Genomic DNA, 21274 nt, shown 5'->3' on the forward strand with positions numbered 1-21274 from the left:
ATATCTACATCTATATCATCATCTATATCTATAACTATCTATCTATATCTATATATATATCACCTTAAATTTCTGGCAACATAGAAGAAATAGATTCCACTGATGTGTTTGAGGAGTTTCTTAAAACACTGCATTTGTCATCCATCTATCTATCTATCTGTCTATCTATCTATGCATATATATGTATATACATATATATACATATATATATATATAAATTCAGAACTGAAGAATCATAACTCTGGTTGGAGCTGGAGTAAATAAAGCTGGAGTGATTTCTTTATCCCTCTCCATGCCCTGCCTTGGTCCTCAGGTTGTGATAAGTGAATTTCAGGGTGATGGAAAGCTTGAAAAAGCTAATGTGGACTTCTAGCAGTTCAAGAGTCTTTGGTTTCATCTATGAAGAGAAATGTTTGTCAGTGTCATCTCTAAATCACTGACCTTGTCTTAGAATGCAGCCTATTAACAATATCACTCTGATTAATTAATTAATGGGTGGAGAAAATGATGAAGGAATAAATTTACCAGGTCATAAAGAGAACACAAGGGGCCACTAAGTAGCACTGTGGATAGAGCAGTGATGGTGAACCTTTTAGAGACTAAGTGCCCAAAACATAACCCTCACACTGCATGTGAGCCCCTCGCCTTACTTAACCAGACAGGGGAAGGAGGAAGCACTCCCATTGAGCAGCTGGGCAGAGGGGTAGGTGAGTGAGAAATTACCTGAGGGGTACATGAAGAGGAGGAAGGAAGCAGCCGCCTTTAGCACACATGCCGTAGGGGTCACCAACACAGACATGGAGCATAAGGTCTGGAATTGGAAGGACCTGGTTAAAATCAGACACTTTCCTGCTCTGCAACCTAGAGAGTGTCACTTAATTTCAATTGCCTAGACTTTGCTGCTCTTTTATTTTAGACTTGATACTAAGACTGAAGCTAAAGGTTTAAAACAAGTTTGACAGAAGAGCAAAATTTTGTAGTTTATTCCCCAACCAGTAGGTCAACGAGCCCCCCAAAATCCAATTTCTCATGATTATATTCACACTGGGATAACAAAACCCTTCATGTGCAATTATCTGATCATTTCACTTGTGCCCATCTGTACCCTACATCCACTTCTCTCCATGAAGTTCCAAGGTTCAGAACTTTTGCCTCCAAACATACTTCTGTCTTGCCTTCCAGCTGGGAAAAACACTTTTACCAAGCAGTTTAGTAAGTGAAACTGCTTTTACTAAGGTACTACAGTATGATGCTATGATTAGCTCAGTTTTAGATCTTGGAACTAAATATCTATCCAGCACACAGCTGGAAACATTGTATTGGAACTTGTGACATAAGTCAGAACTGGTGGTAGAGATAGTGAAGTTATAAATAAAGAGATAGTCATTAAGCAGTGGCCAACCTTCAAGCAAGTGAATATAAGTTAGGAAAAGGAAGAAAATTAAAGTATTTTAGAAATCACCTACATCAATGAAGCAAGCAGAAGAAAACCCTGTGAAGAAAACAAAGGAATGAGACAATAGGTAGAGTTTCTGGATATGCTAAATAATTGTTTCTTAGAACAAGTGTTTCATGAACCTGTGAGAATGTTAATTATAGACTACTTGTCCCTAGCTAATGAACAAAGGCTGATTAAGGTGATGTGGATGAAACACTCAGTAATAGTTTTCTCGAGGCAATGAATTTTGGCATACTAGAGAAAGGTAGAAAAACTCCAAGAATCCATTGTTAATTGTTCCATTTTGCAAAGTGGAACAGTGGTGAAACATGGTCCTTTCTATAGAAAAATCAAACTCATTAAAAACACCTTATTGCAACCCCCCAAATTAATTTACAAAATGCTTCTTGCTCAGAAATATCCCTACATGGAGACTTTCTCTGAGCAGAGATAAAGGGGTTATTTTGCAAGGAAAATGGCATCTTAGAAAAATTAAGTAATAGAGAAGCTCAGAAAGGAGAAGAGTTTATATTTGTAAACAAAGACTTAAGAAGGCCAAAGAATGTTAAGCAACATGCCCAAGGTATCAGAGACAGGGTTCAAAACCAGTCCTTTTGACTTTAAAAGCCAGTATTCTCTCTACCATATGGCACTGGTGTCCTTTGATGACTGAGAAATGACAAATTGAGGACACAAAAAGAGGATCTAACTATTTCTTTGCATCTGAGAATGATATTAGAGAAATTCTCACTCCCAGTGTGTTCCCTAACATAGACAACTTTATGACATAAATCAAAGAGTAGTCATAGACTCATATCTTTGAATGGGACCATTCAGTATTATCCAAAAACAGAGGAGATAGATGACTTGCCTAAGGTCACACAAATAGTAAGTGGCAGAATTAGAATTTAAACCCAGAGCCTCTAATTCCGAATCCAATATTTTATCCACATTCTGCCTGCAAATCCTGCCTGTCTTGATGCTGCCTGAGAGAGCATTAGCTTTTTTACTACCACAGTCTCACCCTGATTACTCCTGTGAAGCTCATGATCCATTAAAACTTTGAGATCATTTAAGTTAAATGGATATCTCACCATGCCTCACCTATCTTTTACTTGATGTGATTTAAGTGTTTTCCTTTACATTTATCTTCATTCAAGAATTTTTAGTATTACAATTTATTAGATTCAGTTCAATATTCCAGTTTTTCAATATCATTTTTACACCTTGAGTGTATCAAGTGTATCTTGTCCACATCCTAGCTTTGTAGCATCTGCAATTTTGATGAACATACCCTCTATTTCTCTATCTTAGTCATTGATCAACAAACATGTTTACCCAAGGGCCAGGCAAAGATCAGTTCTTAAGGAAGCCATTTTGACTTTCACTGCTCTTTTTCCTTAGTATTTATTAAATGATTCATTCAAAAAATTTCCCAGTACTGAAAGTCAATATCATTGACATTGTATTCATCCTATGACTTGTACCAGAATGTAATTTAGATAGATAGATAGATAGAAAGATAGATAGATAGATAGATAGATAGATAGATAGATAGATAGATAGACAGACAGATAGATAGACAGGTAGATATTGAGAGAGGGACAGAGACAGAGACACAGAGAGATAAACAGAGAGAGGACTCTGCTAAGGAAGATGCTTCTACCAATGAAAGCTGACAACTTCTCTGCAACTTATAGTCTTAGAAACCACATAAACCACATATACATTTCTTTGTGAGATTCAGTTTCATGGGTGAATTCCTTGTATTTCCACATAAACCTCCTCAGACACTCATTTCACTCATTTTCCCCTTTCTTTTAATTTCTTTACATTAGGTGTTCTTAAATGTTTTTCTTTCATCTCCCATTTCTCCCAAATACTGAATTCCCTTATAGGATTTCAGTTCATTGAATCCAACATCACCCTCCTCTAAATCATTTTAAATCTGCTCTTCCAAAATATAATGTCTTTCAGACTACCCTTGACTTTTTTCACCTTTATTATTGTAAATTATAGGATGTTGGTCACTCCTATAGGAACTTTCCTCTGATGTTTCCATCATTTTCATCCCAACAACAAGAGGTTCCAAATAATCACCATCAGATCTAACTCATTTCCTCCACCTTTTGAAGGATGGAAATTATTTTATGTTAAATATCATTAAATGAAATCTCCTCTGAATAAAGATTGATAAAGGGTAGGTTGGGAAAGCCTATTTTTACAAAGGTCCTATCTTGCCTAAACCTTATAATTGATCTAAATAAAAAAGAGATCATAGCCAAAGCTTCACATTTGGGAATAACACTAATCTGTCCTAGAGAGTGTAAGGCAAGGAAGTGGAGGTAAACTCTATAAAAGTCTCATCTGTCTGTTTGAATGGACAGAAAATTGACAAATGTGTGCAAAGGATAAATCATCAGAAACATATATGGTAGAGCTTCTAAACCATTACTTATTCAGAGAAAGTCCAGTAAAAGAGATCTGAGAGCCATAGATTATTTGCACCTAAACCCCAGAGATCTATGCATACAAGTTAAGTATCAGTAAAGAAAAACTGAAGTGAAAATGGACAATGGAAAATATAATGCCTGTTTTTTTAATGATACATCTTATTGTGTCCTAGAAAAGACACTAGACTGGCAATGTAAAGATCTACATTTTAGGGTTTTATTTGTTGCACAACCCCAAAGAAGCCATTTAATCTTTCTAGGTATCATTTTCCTAATTTATAAAGTTAGGAGCTTGTACTATATGTTATTTATCTAAGGTACCTTCCAGCTCTAACTTATAGAACCCTAAAGAATAGTGTGCAGTTTTGATCATTGGAACTCAAGAAATTTGTACTGGAATTTTAGACATATTTAACTCTCCTAATCATTAGAATGGAACAGTTGCCTTTTGAGGACAAACTCAATAGATCTGAGACTTCATATTTTAAAAGGTAAAAGATAAAAGATCATAAAATAAACCATGAAATTATAAGTGAAATAGATTAGATGAAGTCTAACCATCAACAAAATTCCAGGCCCTTAAATTAAAAGGTAGTTAAAATGAGCAATATTGGGATGAACAAAATGGCTAAGAAATGGCATGAAAACAGTCCAAAATATAAATAGATTCAAATATGTTTTAGCAGTTTCTATGTGAGAGCCAGAAATATCCAGCAAGAGAAGACAGAATATAACCAAACTTTAAATTTGCCATTACTTGGGATAAACATGACCTTCCATAGCATATACCTTATTTTATTTTGCCAGTTAATTTTTTTTAAACCATGCATTCATTTTTTCTCTCTAACCCTCTCCATCCCCATCATAAAAAAGCCCTTGTAACAAATATGAAGAGGCCAGCAAAACTCTTGAATTGGCCATAGCCAAACATTTACAAAAGAATATAGGACTGGATGAAAATATAATCCTGCATAATGTTACATAGGAGGAAGCTGAGGTCCAGTGAAATGCATCATTCAAGAATACATAAATAGTTCAGCTGGGAGTTGAATCCATATAAGATTCCAGATCTACTGTACTTCTTTGGCACCAGAAGATGCATCATAACACTACCTAAAGGCATGCAAATGATTTCTACCTTGTTTTCAATATCCTGTTTAGTGAAGGTTAATATTGTACAGGTCTTTGGGGTTACAGCATCATTTGTACTGATGTATAAAGAAAATAATATGTAATTCCCAAATCACTACTTTTTTCTTATGTATAATATGTTCCTAAAATATATTTTGCTACGTTATGTTGTGAATTAACTCTTTACTAGGACTTTGACATACATTCTTTGTAATATGATATAAACAAGTGATCTAAGAGAACTGAATCCAATTATTTTCCTAGCAACAAAAGATGGCAAAGTGTTCTAATAGTCCTTGCCTTTGACTTATATCTCTCTTCTTTTTATGGTATCAATTATGGTACATATCCAAAACACTGGGTGTCTTCCTTGGGTTCCATATGTTGGGAGTACAAGCAGTACCATATTCTAATACATCAGCAAACTTGTCATCGGATAATTATCTAATAGTTTTCTCTCCAAGCTGAAACATCTGCACACCTATTTGTAAAAGACTAACTCTTGCATGCGATGTATTTTTGCTTGTGGATAAGTGTTTATACCCCCATGGTCATTCAAAAATTGAATGTGAGTGCTTATTGCTTTAGAGTACCTTTCAAAGAAGTTTCCTAGATCCCTCTGAAGTCACTGCAAAAGATTCTGACTTAGTAATCTTCTCCCAGGTAATGCACGGCAATGGCATTATCAGCCAGCTTTCCCCAGTACCTTTCCCTTTTCCCTAGCAAGGAGGGCACTACATATGCAGAACATATGCCCCACATGTGCAAGGTAGCATTTTTAAATCAATAGTCTTAGACTTTTCTATAATGCTGGCTTCATTGCCTAGAGACACTAGAGAATAAATTCATTTGTTTTTAGTTTCACTGTTATCAATAATTGTGTCTCCTCAACATAAATTGTAGTTTTTTTTTCCCTTGTGTTCTCTCTCAGTTGTTTAAATCTATGAAAAAATTGAACTCCTACTATATCTCCAGCATTTCCACACTGAAACATTGATAATATTATGACATCTTTCAGTTTTCCGCATAGTTGATTCTCAAAGCTAGTCCTCCATTATTTAAAATTATATGTCAACTATATATTTAAGGAATTGATCATTTCTGATTGAAATCTGAGCTTGGGACTAGTGGATTGGAATGGGAAATGTACAGAACTCTATTTGGGTGCCTTGCAAATCTTGCAAAGAATGATTTTAAACCAGGAGTTCCAAAGTTATTCACTTTGTTCTACAACAATGTGGCAAAATTAGATTTTAGTGTTCTTTATTAAATGGTGGCACCATAATCCCTAAAGTGTCATTTGAAAACAACATTGTATTTCAGGTAGAGTGTCAGGAAACAAGAAACCTTATTTGTTACAAAGACATTCTCTTTAGAGGTTTCATATTTGTGTTTCCTTAAATGGAATATTTTCTATGTGTGTTTTTAAGGACAGAATCATTTTCACTTCATGAGACATTTCTTCTCCTCATCCTGTTTCCCTTCTTGATCTTTCTTCTTTCTTTCCTTCTCTTTCCCTGCTCCTCCTCTACCTGTTTTTATCACCTACCTGGAGAACATTATTTCAGGGATTTGAATTTCCCATAAGTGAAGCTTCAATCCAGATGCAGGAAAGATTCTACACTTGCCAGAGTTCAATATTATGATCTCCAGGAAATATTAATTCATAAAATGGCCTTGGAGATAAGTTTTTATGTCAAGTTGAAATATGTTCCCCTATCAGATATGGATGTGACATTTTACTCTCACCATCTACTTAAAGTAGATTTTCCCCACCAGCTAGCAGCAGACCTATCCTATCTTTTCCGTTCCTTATATTAATCAGTGCCACCGCTAGCTCATGCTTTGAAGCAGAGTATCTTTTTATTTATTTTTTTCACTAGTTTCAGAGCACCTTGATTGTTCATGTGTAACTGAACCAACTCCTTCTAAAGGGCTTTATTTCTTATCTTTTACCTTTCATTTCAGTCCTTCTGAAGCAATACATTGCATTTTCTGCTATGTGGTTTTGGTGTTGCTTTTTCCCTCCAAGGTTTTATCAGGTCTACTGTTGGCCAACTTTGATTCTAAACAATTAAAAAAAACCCTTTTCTGCAGCCATCAGGTGCTTAACAAATTGAAGTTAACAAGCTTTGAAGATTTGTTCTTCACATACATCAGTTAAGGATCATGTAACCAGGCTTAAACAACTGCTGAAAGATCTTATTTCCCTTTCCATTAGACAAGTTAAATTTGAAAATAGAATGCCGCAATTCAATCTGGGGATACTAGAGGTAAATATGCCTCTCTGGTTCTTACACAAGAAAATATGAAAGAGAAATTCTTTTTTCATCTGCTCCATATTCTACCAAATGCTTTGTGTGATATCTATCAGTTTTTCCTTTGAAAGCATTTAGCTTTAGGAGCAAGGGCAATTTATTTTTTTTAAATCCTTACCTTCTGTCTTGGAGTCAATACTGTGTATTGGCTCTAAGGCAGAAGAGTGGTAAGGGTAGGCAATGGGGGTCAAGTGACTTGCCCAGGGTCACACAGCTGGGAAGTGTCTGAGGCCAGTTTTGAACTTAGGACCTCCCGTCTCTAGGCCTGGCTCTCAATCCACTGAGCTACCCAGCTGCCCCTGTAGCAAGGACAATTTAAATAGTGAGTCAGGAATGGAGCAGTTAACAGCAATAGCTTCAGTATCAGTAATCAATATCAGCTTCTCTTTCACTGAAGCTTTCTTTGGACAGCATAAACAAGTATATAAATGCTAAGCTTTCAGACTAATATTCCCAAACTGGCTCTGTAGAGTTGAATGCACTAATAGGAAGAAAAGCAAGAGATTCAAGTGAGATCTTGTCATTGTAGAGCAGCATACATATCCCTGTGGAGTTACATGGTTGGATTTTTCTCTGTGTCTGTGTTTATACTTCTTTGTGCTTCATATGTGCCTGGAGAAATATTCTTTGGCAAACTCCCTCAGGTGTTGGGGACAGAATATTCACTGGTAATCCCTTCATTTCACTCATCTTCTTTCAGTGTTCTAGACAACTCTAACATTAGCAAAGAAGGTATTGTTTTGCATTGATAGGAGTTTCCTCACCCAAGAATTTCCTACTCTTATGGGTAAATTAAATATTACTAGGTTTAGAGAAAGGGGAGAAGGAGGACTGACTGGACAGGGCAACAGACTGGGAATAACAAACTGGGAAACCACGAACCCCTCCAAAGAACAAGGAATTAGAGATTATGGATTGGCAGTTGATACCAACTGCCATCACAGATCCACCTAGCCTGGGAGTCTGTGAAACTAACAAGTGAATAGACTGCGACCAAAGATTTATAAAGACAGGTTTAATACTGACTATAGGGTTAGAAATGATGGGAGAGGTCACACTTAACTTAAAACACTAAGGATGAAACTCAGGGTTAAAAGTTGAAGATCTGGGAAATCCCTACACTATTCTAAATAGGCAGCTAAGACAGAAGGGACAAATGGGATCTCACAGATGTGATCTGATGGTCTTGATCTGATAGAGTCCAAGTATACTCCAAGAGCACAAGAACCAGCTGAATAACTCTTCAGAGAAAATCAGAGAGACTGACTTTGCTTGTCCACCAAACGAGTCAAAAATCTCAACCTCTACTCCTTGATCCTGGCAGTTGTAAGGTCCCAGGTTTTGCTTTGAGATACACAAAATCCACAGGTCTCTCAGGTTAATTGCTTCTCAAAACCCTTCAAAAAACCCAACTGCCTTTTGAGAGAGTTCCCCATGTTCCATTTGGAATCTCAGCTCCTGCCTGTCTCTATAAGCTTCCAAAATGCTTCAAACCTATTTCCCTCTTACACTATAGTCATGAAATGAGAATTTTTATCCCTATTTCTATATTAACAACACCTCTGATCAGTGGCCTTGGGATTCTACATCTATTTGAAGAATAAAAGATTTACTGGGTTTAAATATTCACTCCCATGAATGTATAAGCAAACTAAACAAGAAATAACAGTTTCCACACAGTGCCATGCTAGTGTGTTTGCACCAGAGTAAAGAACACAATATTTGGCTATATTGTCAATATGACCAATATGACCAAATATTATGAGCTACAACTGTGGCTCTAATACTCTTTCTATGGAAGTGAAAGTGGATACATAGATAACTTGGCATTTGATCGAGCATACCAAATTGAACTGGTAATATACTAACTTCATATTTTTATAAGGAAACACAAAAATGAATAACAGAAGACTTTTCTATATTCTATTAAATGGAGATTTGATAGTAATTTAAAATATGAGATTCTAGTTTTGACCCAGTATTAAGCAATAAGGTTATTCAGCTGAATCTGTATGAGATGGTGTTTATTTATGAGCTCAAAGTATACATTTGATCTTTCAATGGAAAAGGAAAGTATATAAGGATTTTTCTCTTGAAATCCCACAATTGCTTTGGGATGTTAAGATCATAAAATAGCATCTACCTGTCAGATCACTTTGTTCTTCCTGAATTGTTCTAGAACAGTTTCTAGAACAGGTATCTGAAATAAAGGATCTCATAAAGCATAGAAATACCTTCTATCTATTATCTATATTTCTCAGGAGGGTTTTATTTTCGGGTGTTTTTTAGAAAATCCTTTACTACCTTCCTTGTCATTGCTTTTCTCAATGGATGTGAAAAAGACATGCATCATTAATGTTCTTCATTCATCTTTCCTAGGTTTTCCAGGGAAATTTTGACAATGACACACACCGAAAAAACGTCATTGACCCTCCCATCTATGCACGGCACATAAGGATCCTTCCTTGGTCGTGGTATGGCAGGATCACCTTGCGGTCAGAGCTGTTGGGCTGTACCGAGGAGGACTAACAAAGCCCAGTACTTGGAAACTCTGCTTTCTCTATTCTGAAAAAGTGTCTCCATAGAATAAACTGTGCAAAATCTTTAGGAAATTGAATGTTTTTGTTTTTGTTTGTTTGTATTCATGAACAAATGGTAGGCTGCTAATTGTCTTTTCTAAGGAAGTCTAAGCCTGCCCTTTACATGGCCCAATCTAATTTTTGTCTTTAAGATCTGTTCACCTGCATATTCTCTCTAGCCATGAAAGTAACTTCCTCGTATTCTTCTAAGTTGTTCATGCTGGCTGAAATATGTTAGAAAAAGAAAGTCATGTCTTTTTTTACAAGGAAAGCAGAATGGCATGGTTGCCTCAATGTGGAGGTGGAGAAAGTAAATTGGGGAATACTGCAAATTAGCAATAAATTTTGCTTTGTTCTCTTTTTTCCCCTTCCAAAATAACTACATCTTCTTAATATTTCCTTATGCCAACCAAACATTGTCAGTATTTATTGAACCTTTTAAAAAAGAACATCTGTGATGTGCACTCTTTTGATATTATAAACTACCTTCCAAATCTATTCTTCATTTAACTATAAAACCAGTGAAATTTCTCTCACATACAATTCCATTCAGTTTTCTTTCTTTAGTGTATGATCTCAATACATTTAACCTTTTTCAGTTAAACATCATTCTTTTATTTTCCAGGGCAGGAAATATATTTATTCATATGAGATGTAGTGCTCAATATAAGGCTCTTCTAAAATCCTTTGTTCTGACCCAGGAATCTCCATGGCTTTACTCTGAAAAGAAGCCATAATTGTAGAAATGCCAATATCAACTTCAATCATAATATTATTTGGCAATATAATTATCAAAGGAAAATTAGAAAAGTGGCATTGTGCTCTTTTAAGCCTATATTTTCTCCCAAGAGAAAAACTGTAATCAAATAACCCCATACTATCATTTGGCAATATTCATTTGATTTTTAAAAATTTAGCAGGGTAATTATAAACTCAGTTTGCTGTTATGCTACATCAGGGGTGCTTAACCTTGTTTATATGCCATGGACTCCTTTGGCAAATTGGAAAAGCCTAGAGACCTTCTTCTCAGAAAAAAAAAATTTAAATGCACAAAATAAAATACCTATATAGGATTACAAAGGAAATCAATTATATTTAAATCTTTATCATCATTATATATATATATATATTAGTTATCTTGCATTAATTTCTCTCTCCCACCTCTTTCTACCCACTTAGAAGAAAGGAAGGAAAGAAGGAAGGAACTTCTGTACCACAATCACAGTCAAGCAAAACAATGTCCAACATATCCCTACATTGGCCATGCTCTAAAATAAATTTCTTATTCTGCATATCAATGTATCTGTGTTGAGGTAGGCAATGTCCTTCTTTATCCATCCTCTAAAATCATGGTCAGAGTTCACAAATATTTCACAAATATTTCAAATTTGTTCATTTTTAATATGGATGTAATACATTATTCTCTGATTCTGCTTACTTTACATCAGTTCATATATGTTTATCCATGTCTCTTTTAAAGCTGCCTGTTTCCTCATTTCTTAGAACACAATGCTATCCCAATATATTCATATACCATAATTTGTTTGAATTGTTCAAAATATTCAAAAAGCCAAGTTCAAGGACCCCAAATTAATAATGCTGTCCTGCAGAATATTTATGGAAGTATGGTGCTGCAGAATTTTGTCCAAAGTACCCAAGTCGCAGGTTATTTACTGCATTTGAAAAAAATAAAATAAAATAGCACTGACACTGGAAACTCACGAACCTCAATTGGGGAAAAGGGGGAGAGGAACATTCCCAAGGAAAAAATGGTCCAGAATTTTGAAAAAAAAAAAGAAGAATGAAGAAGCAGAGATGTCTCCACAACAGTACTGATCCTTCAAAGTGTATTTCTATAAGTATTTATTTTGTAAGGCTTAGACATAGGATTTTCAAAGACTTGATTTAAGGGTCCTATAAAGGTTAAAAGAAAGTATGGTATGTGTACAAAAATGTTACAGTCCTGTGCAACACTGTTAATTTTTTTTTCTTCATTTGTGCTGCATAACAAAAGCCACTAGACTGTTACTGTCTTGTCTATAAGTGTGTTAACAGCATTCTTTAATGATGTATATACAAAGTGGTCTTCAATCACAACGAACAATTTAAAAGAGAAAGTCAATCATAATGGCATTTATTTTCCCAAAGCAAAAGCTATTAGTGTATGAGGGGGGTGATAGAAGTTGGTTATTGACCAGTAGCCTCAAAAGGATCACATTGGGCTTTAGTGGTAAAGCTTTGTTTTAAAATATCTCAAATGATGATTTGTTCTCATTAGTTTCAAAAATTAGGTTGACATTTTTCTATATTAGGTATTTGCCCATCTATGTTACTTTCCCGTTGGAGTAGGATTTATTTTTATTTATTTCAAACACAAAGTCCTTGGTTCATGAAACACACAATGAAATGTCAAGACTGAAGTCCTTTTTCTCTCAAACTCAATAACCTCATTCCTTTCTCACTGCATTTATTACCAATCTCTTTTGTGGATTGTATTCCATAGCTTTATCCCTATGAGCCTGAAGAGAGAGCTCAAAATGTTATGACTAAGGCTTTGTGGTGATTTATGGAGGCAAAAGCATCACTTATGGTGCCATCAGATGCTATATTGGGATTTTTTCTAGCTATACTATTCTTTTTTATTATCCGTTTGCTGGAAACATTGGTTAAAGCTACAACTGTAAATTTAGTAATATGTTGGAAAGCATTCTATTATCTTGCTTTTGTATTTCTTTACTGGGTACACACATTGTTCACTGACACTAACAGCAAATATGACATACGTGTCACTTGCCTTTTCTTATTTACTGGTAACAGTGGAGTTTCCATCCACAGAAAGGTTGAGAAATATGGTGAAGTTGTCCTTAACTTTTGTGTCGATTGTATAATGACCCTGAGCTGGAGCAAAAATGTTTCATTTCAACTTCACACTAAGTCAGTTAAATCTGAATAGGCAAATCACACAGAAAATTCTAGACTCTAGCTCTCCAGGGCTTGGTACGTGTTAATTCTGTGGCTTGGAAATTCAAACACACACACACACACACACACACACACACACACATGGGTTTTATCTATGTCCTAATAAAGCTTTTATCACAGCCTTGGGATCTGATCTTTACACTGACTTTCTCTTGAGGAATGATTACATACAGACTAGTATGAACTCTGAAGACGTAAGGTATTTCTTTGCTACACAACAAATTACGAACTATAATATTCAGTGCTGGCTTCTGATGTGTCAGTAACTATCTGAGACACATGACTTGCAACCTTTCAAGCTGTGTAATATTCAAATGTTTTTGTATATACTTAAATCATGTAGAATGATGTAAAAGCAGTATGACCTTGTCTAGTCTTCAAACTTACAATAAAACTTTTGAAACTCTAGGATACTTTTGAAGCAGTTGTAATTAAATACATTTATAAGAATGCACAAGTTGTCTGAACATGAATGACTATGACTATTGATTATACATTTTTGGCTCATTTATTTTTAATATGTAATTGAATATACAGGGAAGTAAAGATCAATTATACTGACCTTCAAGTACTGATTAATCTTAATAAAAGGTCCAATCTGAATATCCTAAAATCAGTATAGATGTCATGTTTACTAAATTTCTCATCCAGAAAAGTTGTATGAGAGGTGATAAATGAACATTTATACAGTCTCTACTGTGTTCCTGGCACTGCATTAATTATTTTTAGCAAATATTGTTTTATTTGATTCTAACACCCTATGAAGGTGCTATTATTAAGCCCATTTTACATTTGAGGAAACTGAGATAAATAGGGACTAAATGACTTGTCTTGCCTAGGGACACATAGCCTTGAATTTGAACTCAGGTCTTCTTGATTCCATACTTGGCTATCTATCCATTGAGCTACAAACTGCCTTAAAATACAGTATTTGGTATCAAATATAATGCAAAAGTGTGTCATACTTTCTTACCTATTATTATTTCAGTGTAGATCACAACCTAGTAGATAGTATTTGGGGACGCCAAGAGGTCAAATGTCTTCCTTTGGTTTTCACATCTAATTAGTATCACAAGTGGGATTTGAATCTGAGTTTTTCTAACTCTAGTCATTAGGCCATGCTTTCTCTTCCCATTTATTAATCTGATATTATTGTCAGTCATGTTTGCAGCTTTTACAATTACTGAAGTAAAGGCTTCAGTGGTATAATAAAGCTGTGACTTTCCCCTTCGCTTAGTTACCTAAGATTGTCCTCAGACAATACGGTGTTTCTCAATGTAACATTTTCTTTCAAAAAGAGGATGAGATGATTGCTCAAAGCAAATCACCTTTTTAGAGCCTGGCACCTTTAGGAATGATATCTCTGGTTTTTTGGTTATCACTGGAGAGACTTTAAAGGAAATGTTTTTATAGTACTTCCAACAGTTTATCAAATATTTAGATTCAAGATCTTCGGAAAAACATAATGAGATGCCTAATATACTTCAATAAGCTTTAGTGACCCTCAGAATATGCTTAGGGCTGCTTGTGATAAGCACAAGCACAAACCATATCCTTAATTAATTGTTACTTCACTCTGCTATTTGCATTTTCCTGCATAAAATATTTTCAAGATATTATTAAGCATAAATATACTTTTCAGTGAAGCCCACAGAGAGATATTATGTTATTCACACAGACCAAGAATGCATGGAGACAGAAGCATGATTATTCAAAACGATTCTTCTACTAGAGATCCTTTGAATTCTTTTTACATAAGCCTTTCAAAATGAAAGAAAAATAAGTAGGTAGCTTGGAGAGCAATGCTAAGTAGAGAACTGTGGCTGTAGTTGAAATTCAAGTTGTCCCTGCACATGAGGGAAACTGAAGGGAGGGGGCCAATACAATATATTAAATAAGCCAGTACAGAACTGAAAATTGAAAATCGTTTACCACCACAGCGTTGAATGCAGATTTCTAAGGCATTAAGTAAAGATGATAGTAAAGGGGCACTAATCTTTCGTGTCACAAAATTATTGCTTGCTGTATGTCTCTACTCCCAAAGGCTAATTCCTTTTTTAAAAAATTAGTATTCATATTTGGATTCTATTTCATGTTGAAAAGTGTTGCCTCTGGTCTTTGAGATTTGAGAGGAACTAGTGCCCAACTCCTTAGTGAAAATGGTAAATTAAAACATTTCCTTGGGTTATTTTTCTTTCACAATTTCAGTAGCTGAACTATCATGAAATTCAATATGGTGCCACTTGTTGAACAAAAGGTGGACAGGTAATTTCAGAGGCAATTCATTATTGTTTTTGAGGAATAAGAGTGAGAGGAAAAGGGAATCCTTGATTAAATGACAATATTTGTACCTCATTGTGGGTATTTCAACATTGCCTCCACATAATATTTTGTTGACGAGTTTCATGGTGACAATTGAGAGCAAAAAAATTCCTTAGAGATTTTATAGTTTCTTCTCTCAGCAGCCAGATAATATGCTCATATTGTTGCATATAGCTGTATCAGGCAATTGACAGGATACTCTAGAGTTAGGGAATATACATGATTTTATCAACCAGTTTTAATGTAAATCACGCCCTTTTCAAGCACATGGCTCACATCTTTTGCGTAGATTGTCAGAATCTCACATTACCTTTACAGTGCCAGGCACGTATTTGCACATATAAGTTAATAATGATGATTAATTGCTGCTTATCCTTCTACCTGCTGCCACTGGTAAGGGAAGTGATGGCAGGGAGATTGATGGCAGCTTGAAATAATGCATCCCACCTGGCTAAAGTGAAAACAGCTTTTTGTAAAAAACATCAGGTCCAAATACTGGAGGCCAAAGTACTTTAGAGAATTAAAGCTATGACAGCTGACAGTTGGAGACATGCATAAAAAGAAAAGAATGGTATGACAGTTTTTGGTGATAAATGACTGAACTTATTCAGTCTTAAAACCAATAGAAAAGAGATTCATGGTTATTTTTGTAATTATTTTGCCTTCTACTGATTACAAAGAAGGCCTTTGGTACTGTGGGTAAAATTCCTGTTGTGAATATACATGACCACTCATTTAATTGATTGGAACAGTTTGGGTAGGCACAGACAGATTTCAGTCTTATCATTTGAGGGAACATGCACAGGGATAAGATCAGAGATCCATTCTGAGTATTTGAAAATTTCATAAAGCTATATTGGCAAGATGTATTATTAGAAATGTGGGAAGAAAAATCCTTGCTTTTTATGAAAAATAAACTGTCTAATCAATACAAACAAAATTCTTTTTGAGAGCATTCGGCATTATCTCAGAAACTAGAAAGGCAGATTATCATTTTCTGATAAGTGGACAAAGAAAACAGATGTGACAGCTGTTGCAGGCTACCTGTACTTCAGCCTTATCATTACCATGAAATGAAACCACATAATAGCTAAGATCCATTTCAGTTTTAACATCATCATCAATAATAACAATAGGCAGCATTTATTAAGCATTTGCCATTTTCCTTAGACTGTGTGAAGGACTGAAGATACAAAGAAAGGTAAAAATGTGGTGCCTGATCTCACAGAGCTCATCTTCTAATAAAAGAGAAAACATGTGAACAACCCTGTGTATACAAAATTGGAAGGCAACCTCACATAGAATAGTACTTAAAGGAGTTGGGCATGGGGATTATGAAAATGCCTCTTGCAAGGTCAAATTTGAGCTGCTTCTTGAAGCAATCAGGGGAAATCAGGACTCAGAGAAGAAGAGGTAGAGCCTGGTGGACAGCCACTGAAAAGACCTGGCCTCAAGTGCTGAAATGTTGTGTATGAGGAACAGTGTCACTGGATTACAGAGTATGTGGAGCAGAGGAAAGTATAACAAGAGTGGAAGCATAGGAAGAGGCCAGGTTATCCAGGCCTTTAAAAGTCAGAGGACATTAGAGTTAATCTTGGAAGTAATTTAGAGCCATTGTAGTTTATCGAATGGGTGTGGGTGTGGGGAGATGGAGAGATGACATGTTGATTTGCTCTGTAAGAGCATTCTAATAGCAGTCCCATTTTGTCTTTGTAAAATTCCGTTCCTTTAACCTGTTCCCAATGTTCTAGAAGCTTAGGAGTTTACATGGTAAACCTAACCACAAATGTAACAGAATAGAGCATCCCACAGGATGCTTAAATATATCTTTTTCATTCAATAAACATTTTTTAGTTTGAACTAGGTGCAAAGCTATAGTTAGAGCATAAATGCATCAGGAAATATAAGAAATAGTTCCTGTTCTGTAGAAGAAAGATGCTAAGATGACAAAATAAGGAATTCTTTGAGCTCACCCAAATCCATCTCCAAATATCTAAACGAAAATGATTTTTAAAAGCTTCAAATCTAAGGAAAGCAGGAAGAATCCATTTCACTGGGCTGGAAGGGAGAGTAGGCCAGCTCATCAGATATTGAGGGAACCAGCACAACAGGGAATAGTTTAACCATGCAATCCAGGGAAAGGTACTGGTAGGAACCATGCCACCTCACTTGGCCTGGGAAAGGTATCCACAGAGCAAGAATCAGCCCACCCCACTCATACAGGGGAAGAATACTGGCCAAGCAGGAACTAGCCTCCTGCCCACAGTTGAAGGAAAGGTATCAGTGTAGCTGAAAAACGAGCAAAACACAAAGAAAAAAACTGATCTTAGTTATTTTGGTGACAGGAGAGATTAGAATATAAACTCAAAAGAGGGAAACAATGCCAAAACAGAAACATATGAAGCCTCAAAGTATAAAAGGGTTCCAAGCCCCAAAAGAACCCCTGGAAGAACTTGAAAAGAAGTTGAAAAAAAATCATGTAATAAGATAATTGACAAAAAGTGTCAACAGTTTGGGAAAAAATCAATGAAGCAAACAACTTTCTAAAGACTAGAATGGGCCAAGTAGAAAAGGATGCTCAAAAATACACTGAAGAAAACACAATTTAAAAAGTAGAATTAGTTAAATGGAAAAGGAAACACAAAGGAATAAAATATCTCCTTAAAATGAGAATCGGGTAAATAAAAACTAATGACTCAATAAGAAACAATAAATAAATTCAAAATAATGAAAAAAAGAAGAAAATCTGAAATATTTTACTGGAAAAAACTGCCCTGGAAAATAGGTCAAGGAGAGATCATCTGTCATTGGATTCCTTGAAAATCATGATCAGAAAAAGTGCCTGAACTTCATATTATAATAAATCATCAGGGAAAACTGCCCTGATGTCCTAGGAAAAAAAAGAAACTGAAAGAATCCACCAATCACTTCCTGAAAGAACCCCAAAATAAAACATCACAGGACTTCAACTCCAAGGAAAAAGTACTAAAAGCAGCCAAAAGGAAAATAAATTATCATGGAGCCACAGTCAGAACTACGCAGGAACTAACAGCCTCCACATTAAAGGACCAGAGGATGTGGGTTATGATATTTCAAAAGGCAAAGGATCTATGATTACAACTGAGAATGAAATAGCATAACTGGGCTTATTCTTCCAGGAGGGAAAAAAGTGATATTTAAGAAATAAAGGATTTCCAGGCATCCCTAAACAACAACCAAAAACAAAAGCTAAAAAGAAAAATTGGTGAGCAAATTTGACCCTTAAGAGAAGATAAAAAGTGAAAACATGAATTTCAACAAAGTTAAATGTATGATATTTCCACATGGTAAGATATTAATTAAGATGTCTATGATACGTGAAAAACTTAAGTTACTTAAGACACTCAATATACCTAGGGTACTAAGATAATTAAGAATTATTAGGACAGTAATAATGCATATACATAGAAAAAAGGGAGTAAGTAGAATAGGAAAGAATAATATCAAAAAAAATTAAGAGACAAGAAAGAGCAACACATTGGGAAAAAGGAAAAAGAAGAGAGATATGAGGAGGTAAATTATTTCAGAAGAAGAGGCATATAAGAGTTGATAAAGCAGAGTAGAAAATAGAGGACTGGACAATGCTCAAATTTTGCTCACATTAGAATCAGCTCAAAGTGGGAATAACATCCACATTCAGTGGGCTGTAAAAATCTATCTTACCCAATAGGTAAAAGAAATGCAAGGAAAAAAAAGAGAGAGAGAAAAGGGAGGATTAGCTGTGGGAGGTGGTGGTCAGTTGCAAAACATTTGCCAACAGGGAAGGGCTGAAAGGAAAAAGAAAGATAAACAGGGGAGAAAAGATGGAGGGAAAGACAATTACTAATCATAGCTGCATATGTAAATGGAATGAACCCACTGATATAGGGAACCATCTCGTGAGGGAACTCCCTCTACCAATGCAGGTCAACATCTTCTCAATAACTTTAAAAAGTACCTCTAATATTGAAACATTAAATAAATTCCCTAGAGTCTCACAGAGTCAGTATACATCCGAAGTAGGACATGAATCCAGGTCTTCCTGGTTGTAACATCAGCTTCGTAATTACTATTCTACTGAGTACACAAATTAAAAAAAAAAAAAAAAGTCCTATGGGGGCACAGCTGGGTAGCAGTGGATTGAGAGCCAGGCCTAGAGACGGGAGGTCCTAGGTTCAAGTCCGGCCTCAGACAATTCCCAGCTGTGTGACCCTGGGCAAGTCACTTGAACCCTATTGCCCACCTTTACCACTATTCCACCTATGAGCCAATACACAGAAGTTAAGGGTTTAAAAAAATTTTTAAAAATCCTATATTCATGGAACTTATATTCTACTAGGTGAAAACAAGCTATATGAAAAATAAATATACACACAGTATAAACAGTTAGATACAAGAAAAAATGTATTCTTTTAAAGCACTCACCATGAAAAAAAATGTTAGAGGGGGCATTCGCCCACACAATATCATTACTAGATCCATATCCCAAAGAAATCAAAGAAAATTTTAAAAGGGATTTATATGTACAAAAGTATTTATAGCAGCTCATATAGAAACAGTTAAAAAGTTGGAAATTGAGGGGATGCTCATCAATTAAGGATGGGCTGAACAAGTGGTGGAATATGATTGTGATGGAATACACTTGTGCTAAAGAAAAATATGACAAGAAGGATACTTTCAGAAACACCTGTGAAGATTTATGTGAATTGTTGCAAAATGAATTCAGGCAGAAACAGGAGATTGTTGTACTATTCTCAGCAATATAATGATCAAAGACAATTTTTAAGGAGTTAGGATGAAAAATGCTGTCCACCTCCAGAAAATGAATTGATGAGTCTGAATACTAATCCAAGAATATACTCCTTTTAAACTTTCTTCTTTTTATTGTTTTTTTTTCCTTGTGGAGGATTCTGTGTTTTCTTCTGTGATGTCGCTAATATGAAATTGTGTTTTATATTAGTGCACATCAAATTGCTTGGCTTCTCAAGAAAGTGTTGGGGGAGAGAATTTGGAACCCAAAACTTAAAAACAAAAAAAGTTAAATTTTTTTAGTTGTAATTGAGGAAAAAAGAAAGCACTAGCTATTAGAAGGAAAAACACTTAAGCAAAATATATGATGCCAATAAAATTTGAAAGCATGACTCACCAAGGCCAAGTAGCCACAGTAAGCCATATATTAACTATTGAGTTTTAAAGTTACCACCCTTTCCTATCCCTCACTATAAACTTCTAGAGTAGCTGATCTATAAGTAATTTTTAACAAGTGTTTTTGACAGAACCATTCCTTCAATCCATTTTCAAATTATTTTTAAGGATTTAATTTTAATGAATATGAAAGAGATCATGAATTCATGTGCTAGCAGTTTTAGCACTGAGAAGTAAAATTGCAATCTAAAAATTATCCCTATTATAAAAAACAACTCTGTTCTAAAAATATTTCTCATCCATTTCTTCCTTTCAAAAAACTTATCATACTCCATTTCTTAAAGAAGATAAATATTTATTCATGATTTGAATCATTACCTGACAGCTACTTGTTAAAAGACACAAGAAATAGTTTTTAATTTTAATTTTTAAATATTTTCTATGTTTACATGATTCATTTTTTTTCTTCCCCTCTTCCCTCCTCTCTCCAAGAGCAGACAAGCAATTCCACTGGGTTGTACAAATAAAAGACACTAGAAATATTGTAGACAAGGACTGGACCTCTGATTTCATTGGTAGTTGGAACTCTCAGTTGAATTAAATATCTAAATGATAATAGGGTGGTATTGGGATTTTAGATGGTCAAGGAATGATTGTTAGGACCAATAATCAGAAGGATCTCAAGGTTCAGGAAGGCCTATAGGATAAAACTTAGAAGAATACCAAGTGCTATTAAAACAGGGTTTATAATTGAAGAATTCCAGGTATTTGCACAGAAAAGACCAGGGCTAAATGGAAAGTTTGATATCCAACCACAAAAATCGAGAGAAACCTGAAAAGGTAAATAAGATACAGAGGGGAAAGAAAGAAAACTTATAATTTTTAAAT

The 21274-nt window shown here is 35.1% G+C and overlaps 1 protein-coding gene across 1 annotated transcript in view; it reads left to right on the forward strand.

Annotated features, from left to right (window-relative positions):
• EDIL3 (EGF like repeats and discoidin domains 3) overlaps nt 1–9869 on the forward strand; it is a 516255-nt gene extending 506386 nt beyond the window's left edge. Inside the window, exon 11 of the mRNA XM_044680592.1 lies at nt 9720–9869. Coding sequence (XP_044536527.1) covers nt 9720–9869 — 150 coding nt within the window. The remainder of the gene's footprint in view (nt 1–9719) is intronic.
• The last annotated feature ends 11405 nt before the right edge of the window (nt 9870–21274 follow it).

This window comes from Gracilinanus agilis, chromosome 1 (assembly GCF_016433145.1).
Source record: "Gracilinanus agilis isolate LMUSP501 chromosome 1, AgileGrace, whole genome shotgun sequence".
NCBI lineage: Eukaryota > Metazoa > Chordata > Mammalia > Didelphimorphia > Didelphidae > Gracilinanus > Gracilinanus agilis.